The sequence below is a fragment of the Solanum dulcamara genome, chromosome 8 (genome assembly GCF_947179165.1).
Source record: "Solanum dulcamara chromosome 8, daSolDulc1.2, whole genome shotgun sequence".
NCBI lineage: Eukaryota > Viridiplantae > Streptophyta > Magnoliopsida > Solanales > Solanaceae > Solanum > Solanum dulcamara.
In genome coordinates, this window is record NC_077244.1 from 63,759,677 (window position 1) to 63,766,952 (window position 7,276).

The window sequence follows — 7,276 nt, forward strand, 5'->3', positions numbered from 1 at the left end:
ATTTGTAAATACTGTCAAAGACTACAAATAAAGACTCGTTGTGTTCAAGTACATGGGGCCATTTAAGATACTAATACCAGCAGAAAAAATCAGGTGCAATACATATTAGTATTGGTTTTCAAGAATATTGGCAAAAGAAATCAATGACAAGAACCAACATCTTATATGCACCTTTCTGTGCATTGAAGAAAGTTTTTATCGTTAGAAGGAATACGATAAGCTTTCTTAACCTGCGCCAGGTAGCATGCTGCATTTTTTAAATCATCAAGGAGTTTCAATAAGATCTTGTAAACCAGACAGCAAAGCCCTTTTATTTCTCTACACTATAAGACAAGTTAGGTTCTTCTGCTATTCTAATATAACTAGTACAAGGAAGAACATGACCGAAAATATGAAGAAGGAATCTATATTTTACGAATCAGTTTTTCAATTGCTATCTTCTAATTTTTTTTAGAACTATAAAACTGTACTAGGCCCAAGGTAGGAAACCTGGATATGGAGCTGTTCCACAATATCTGAACAAACCCTCAATTTCAGGACATCCATTAGGATAAGGGATTGAGCGATGAAAAGGATCACGACCAAGCTTCTTGTGACGAAGAGAGCCTTTACATCCGTAAGGATCTTCTTGAAACTGTGTTCTCACCAGTGCTTCTCCTTTTAAAGCTGCTTCTCTCGATGTTTGTGAAGAAGATGTCCCTGAGTAAAAAAAACTTGTTTCTGGAAATCCAATTGCAGACCGATGCAGATGCTTAAATCTCTTCTCCTTGAAGTCATAGCCTACAACCTGCACAGTAGTTGAAAAAGTTTATTAAGATCTCGCTACTCTTCATTGCACAGGAACTCACTTACTATTTCCATTATAAATACAATTCTACAAATGAAAGAAGTGTATGTCAGACATAAAGAATTGCTGATCATGGCCATCATGTGTGAGCTTGCTGCTAAGATCTTGCTACTTCTTCCATCACATAGGAACTTACCTAAGCATTTCCACTACAAATACAAATGAAGAGAAACAGACATGCAGAAACTAAAAAATTGCTGATCATAGCCATATTTAAGTGCTTAATTTGGAGGCCATACATAGATGAAGAATCATGTAGCCACATAAAATTTATAATTCACCAAAACATAAATAAATAAAGGATAAAGATGATATGGGAGAAATAAATTTTCTCAATATTTGTTCGTCAAATAACATCAAAGCTGCTACAATAGATACTTTAGTTGTTAGATGGAAAGCAATTGAAATTTTAATCAAACTAGAGGATATAAAAAAACAAAATGCCGGATTTGGAGAACACTATAAACAATAAGCAATAAGCAGGTCCACTAAGTCACATTGAGCATACACCAAGATATCTTACACTACATGATTAAGTTTGAAAGGTCCTCAGGAGATAGAAAACACATTGCTTCATGTTCTTGAGACAGCTCTTTGTGATGACCCGCCACATTATCACGCCACTTAAGCGCCAGGTGGCATAAAGTTGTCCACGTGGAAGGCTTACTTAGGAGAAAGACTAGTACTTAGTAGAATATTCTAGAGATATATGGAGACTTCCACTTGGAACCTTCTAGTTATGTAGATAATTCTAGAATAGAGACTTGTACATAATTTATATTTGCAAATTAGCCTCTAGTGAGTAGTATAAATAAAGGGGCATTCATGTATAAAGGCATCACGCAAATCTTCCAAGTCCTGAGCAATATAAAAGCTTTCTTAAGCAATTCTCTTGTGTCTTTCATTAATTGAACATTCCCTTAGCGATCTAATGTTAAAAAGGCTTACTTGAGCTTGCAAGATTCATAAGCAAGTTGTCAAGTGTCGCACGGTGTACTTAGCGGAAGTCTAAGTCCGTGACAATGAAATTATCTACACAGTTAGAAGGTTCCAAGGACCATCCATGCAAATCCATGGAGTTCTATGTCTTCCTATGAAGTCTCCATATATCTCTAGAATATTCCACTAAGAACTAGTCTTTCTCCTATGTAAGCCTTCCACATGAACAATTTTATGCCACGTGACGGGTCATCACACTCTCCCCCACCTGATGTTGCGACGACCGTGGTGCATTGCTGCTACATGAACTCTCGGATCTTGTTTTTGAATTGCCACAAGTCTTGGTATCGCTCTCATGTGGCTTCCATTGTCCCTTCCAATGGATGAGGAACATGGCAGTGGCTTTTTGTCCTGGTTTCCGCATAGCCTGGTAGTTAATGATAGCCTCAAACTCCCAACATGTGAGGCGGTGATAGTAATTGGTGCCCGACTTGAATGGTACGTGCAGACTTGTCTTGTGTGCCAATAGGATAAGGTGGAGCAGTGTCAACCTAGAGGACTATTTGGAGCCACGACCTATAGTGGAGCATCCATAAGAGAGTGTGACTATGGAATTTACAACTTGCTTGCCAAATTTCGCCGGATATGGGACGACCATGGTTGTGGTGGACAGGTTTTCGAAGTATGCTAACTTCATGTCAGCCACAACAGATTGAACCGCTAAAAAGACTGCCAAATTATTCTTCAAGAATGTGGTAAAGTATTGGGGATTGCCAAGACACATCATTAGTGATCGAGACACAAGTTTTACCGAAAGCTTTTGGAGAGAGTCATTCGATATGCTTGGCACACAGTTACATTTCTCCTCTAGTTTTCACCTGCAGATGGATGGACAAAAGGAACAGGTCAATCAATGCCTTGTTGGAGTGTTACTTGAGGCATGTTGTGAGTTCACATTAGAAAGATTGGGCAAGGCTATTAGACATAGCCCAATTCTCATATTTGCAGCGAAGCAAGTCTACCAGGCGAACATATTCGAGTAGCCATAGGCTAGCAACCACAAAATTCCACATTCACTATCGGTCGCATTCGAGGGAAAGAATTTGGAGGCTTACCATATGGCCAAGGGGTTTGAGGAGCAACTTGACATTGCTAAGTCCTACTTGACAAGGCAGCACAAAAGATGAAGAAGTTTGCTGACCGCAAGCATCGTCCCACGAATTATAAGGTTGGGCACATAGTTTTGGTGAAGCTTAACCCAAGGTAGTTTAAGACACTGCAAAGCGTGCACCAAAATTTGGTATGGAAGTATGAGGGACCATTTAGGATCGTTGCCAAGATGGGCAAGATCTTATATAAGTTGGAGTTACCATCTCAACTTAAGGTTCATCCCGTCATCCAGGCCAGCATACTCAAACCATACCATGAACACAAGGATGATCCCAGCCGAAGTCAATCAAGTCGAGCACCGATTACTATCAATCTATCACCGGCTCGTATGATCGAGAAATTGAGGCTATCATTGAGGTGGCTAGGTAGAAATAAGGGCAAAAAGCCACTGCCATGTTCCTCATCCATTGGAAGGGACAATCACTGGAAGAAGCCACATGAGAGAGATACGAAGACTTATGGCAATTCAAAGACAGGATCTGAGAGTTCTTGCAGCAGTAATGTGCCGCGGTCGTCGCAACATCAAGTGGGGGAGAGTGTGATGACCCACCCCATCATCACGCCACTTAAGCACCATGTGGCATCAAGTTGTCCGTGTGGATGGCTTACATAGGAGAAAGACTAGTCCTTAGTGGAATATTCTAGAGATATATGGAGACTTTTTTGGAAGACTTTAGAATTCCATGAATTTGCCTGGAAGGTCCTTGGAACCTTCTAGTTGAGTAGATAATTCTAGAATAGGGACTTGTAAATAATTTATATTTGCAAATTAGCACTTAGTGAGTAGTATAAATAGAGGAGCATTCATTTGTAAAGGCGTCAAGCAAATCTTCCAAGTTTTGAGCAATACAAGAGCTTTCTTAATCAATTCTCTTGTGTCTTTCTTTAATTCAACATGCCTTTAGTGATCTAGTGTTAAAAAAAGGCTTACTTGAGATTGCAAGATCATGAAAAATTCGTGAGCGAGTTGTCAAGAGCCGCACGATATGCTTAGATGACATCTTGCTACATAATACTGGACCTAGTATTAGACAAGGAAGCTTGTTGAGATTATTATATTAGCAGAGTCTCTGGCATCAGTGTCATTTGGATTATCCAACAGGGAAAACCCAAAGTCTACTCTGATGCCCATGGAGGGGAGTGTTGAAAACCATCTGGCCTTTCTATGATGACATCAATGTTTGAATGTTTAATTTCACATAAATTATAAGCTTAAGAAAATGATATGTCTCTTCAGTTAAGTCCTAACTACTGAGTTCCACTGGACAGGGGTATGTTTTTTCGCAGCAATCAACAAAATACAAACAGCTTCATAGATCCTACCACAAGAACATAATTTTATTTGGGTGATCATGCAGAAAAGACAATTTGCCAAAGCTGTAACAACAGTATTAGGACCCTTTAAATTTGTATTTGTAAGTTTATTTTGCAGAAAAGTTGGCAACAGCTTATGGAGGTACACTGCCTTGATATCTGCTGTACGTTTATTGAACTAAAAACAAGGGAATAATCAATGTCTCCAACATTTATGTGGAATACTTAGATGCAAAGACATCAAGGGCAAATCTCTTCATGTTTGTAGTAGATGTGCAAAGCAAAAGCGCGGCATATCATCTTACTTAAATCTATTACCTTTATTTCATCTTACTTTTGATGCATAATATCCGTATATGTGATCAAGACATCGGTTACCAAGAGCTTGCTCTCAGAAATGAAAATGTTGGGCATTCCTTATATCATTTATACATGGAATTCTGATTTTTAGCTATAGGAGGTAATAAGTGTCTTACAGTTATATTATGTGGATATGTGCCAGTAAGCTCCCTGAACCGACAAACACTAAAGAGAAGATTCTCAAAACTGTCCCTAGCATGCTCTTCGGTGAGTGCCCTCCCTCTTACACTTTCTTGTTTGCCTGCATACAAAGTGGAAAATAGAAATAATGTAAATATGGCCATGTATCAGAAAAAAAAATTATGGTCACATATGTATGATCCTAGACTTCATCATTACAAATGAATTAGAGGCCACAAACAAGTGAGAAGTGTCAGAAACATTAAGAACTTCGTTGAAGGAACAGATTATAATTTACGGATTTGTGAATCGTCTGGTCAATGCTTCTAAGGTCCAAAATTACTCTCATGACGGTGCTGATCATGTGAAGAGATACAATTATTTTGAAATGGGAGGATCCACTGGAAATCTTTCAGAAAAAATGACTAGGTAATTGGTCTTGGATCTTATAACTATGTAAGTAGAAAATGAACCTTTTTGCAAGCTAGACATGCAATCATGGTGCTACCCGAAAAGATGAAATGCCTGTTCTAGTGGATAAGATATAACAAAATCTCAGACATATTAAGGGCCACCCAAATATGAGGCATATGAAATGGTAGTTCATTTTACAAATTGAAATTTACCTTAGAAGTGGCACTTAATGCTTTTGTTCTCGTGCTTTGAACGGGAAAAGATGACAGAGGTCTCATGAATTAAAAATTAAGCATTTCAAACATCCAGTTTATCTCATAACATACAGATCTTCAGCTAACAGAAGACTATTGCTTTCCATCATGCATACTCCAGCACCTTTCAGCACTGATGGGATTATATGAATCAGAAGTCCAGTGAAAATAAACACTTCTACCTAACAATGATGCTTCCAGGACCAACACAAAAAATGGGAACGCAAATTCATGAATATAGTCTCAATTTCATATCTACCTTTGATTTCCACCTCCAATTAACTAAACAGAAATGCAGCCATGGATCATCATATCTGATAGAGTTACATCACCAAATTCTTGCCGCTGTCACTAATCTTCGCTGATGGAACATATTATGGTTTATGAACTTGTGAATCTTTTGGACAATTCTTCTAAGGTCTGAAAATTACTTGCATGAGGGTGCTGATCATTTGAAGAGGCACATTTATTTTGAAAATGGGAAAAACCATTTAGGGATTTTCAGGAAGGTGATTGAGTAATTGTGACTTAGGTCTTCAAACTATGTAACCGGGGGATGAACCTTCATGCAAGCTAGACACACTCATGGTACTATCTGAAAAGATGAAATGTTTGTTCTATTTGATAAGATATAACTTTATGTCGAACATACTAATAGCTACGTAAAATGTGAACCAGATGGCAGTTCATATAACAAATTGAAAACAACCTTAGATATCTCACATGTTTCAGATATCTCAGCTTGTTTCGATCTTTTGCAAAGGAATAGAAGATCATAAACTCTTCAGTTGGTTTCTATGCCCTATTAATTTTTGTTTTCTAGACACAGAAATAATAATGTAATACCATCTACAGTTCCATATGAAGTAAGTGAGATACTGAATAAAAGACTGGGAAACAGAAGAACTCACCAAACCACCCTTTAGATTCAGCAACAGTCCAGTAACTTTGAGCTTCACTTCTTGGCCCAGCGTCTTTCCTTGTCTCACCACCACTGAACAGGAGCAATGCATCATCGTCATCTGCTGTAATTTCAACCCCCTTTCGTATATGATCCACAAACGTTGCAGCTTGACCAGGGTGCTTTTGATAAGACTCTAAAAACCAAGAATCCTCCTTATCAACTTTCTCACAACTATTACTAGTATAAACTGAATGTCCAGCAACCATAACAAGATTCCTAAACTTGGAAAATGGATATGCATCAACACCCATATCAAATTTTGCATAATTACCCATCATCCGAAATCGCCTCTCGGAAACAGACAATACAATGAGAATAATAACCCCAATTGACAAGGATATCATAAACAGCCTAGCTGGGTGAAGCTTGTAATAACTATGAATTCGTTTTCCCAATGATTTAATCATCTTGATGGGGTAAAAAGTCGTTTTCTTTGCCTTTCTTGATCTTTTAACAGTCCCGGATTCCAAGTCAAAATCGCCCCTTGGATAGGCCTGGAAAGATTTAGGACTACCAGACCCAAATGAATAGTTTTTCTTCATATGGGTTTGATGATGGGAGATAATTCAAACATACCCAGATACAAAATTGGGTCAATAAATCAGTGGAACCATGAAATTTATCATTCTAATAAAATGCAAGCAAATTCGGATTCTCAAGCAGCATCCAATTGAATCGACAGATAAAACTGAGGGAACGAAACTCACTCCGCAGAGAAATTAAAGGGGGATTTCTGAAAGAACATCTGAAGGAAAAAACGAACTTTTGATCAGATCGAAAAAGAAGTCAGCTTCACTACATGAAGGTGAAGATATTTGCTGTGTATATTTAGATCTCTAAGAGTGTTCATGAGAAACTCTTGATTTGGTGTTTGGATTAAAGGAAGAAGGTTAA

At 38.1% G+C, this 7,276-nt stretch overlaps 1 protein-coding gene across 1 annotated transcript; it reads right to left on the bottom strand.

The window, feature by feature from the left end:
* Window positions 1–155: 155 nt before the first annotated feature.
* LOC129899684 (uncharacterized protein C57A10.07) lies at window positions 156–7,276 on the bottom strand. Its single transcript, XM_055974709.1, has 3 exons — window positions 6,330–7,276; window positions 4,747–4,871; window positions 156–787 (listed from the first exon to the last, which is right to left on the bottom strand). The coding sequence occupies exons 1-3, from the start codon at window positions 6,922–6,924 to the stop codon at window positions 470–472; spliced, it is 1,038 nt and encodes a 345-aa protein (XP_055830684.1). The 5' UTR covers window positions 6,925–7,276; the 3' UTR covers window positions 156–469.

Excerpts from the sequence above, each read along its gene's own strand:
- LOC129899684 (XM_055974709.1), bottom strand. The coding sequence starts at position 6,924 with ATGAAGAAAAACTATTCATTTGGGTCTGGTAGTCCTAAATCTTTCCAG. Across the intron at positions 4,872-6,329 it reads TGAATCTAAAGGGTGGTTTG|GCAAACAAGAAAGTGTAAGA; the intron begins GTGAGTTCTTCT and ends CTTTGTATGCAG. Across the intron at positions 788-4,746 it reads CATATCCACATAATATAACT|GTTGTAGGCTATGACTTCAA; the intron begins GTAAGACACTTA and ends ACTACTGTGCAG.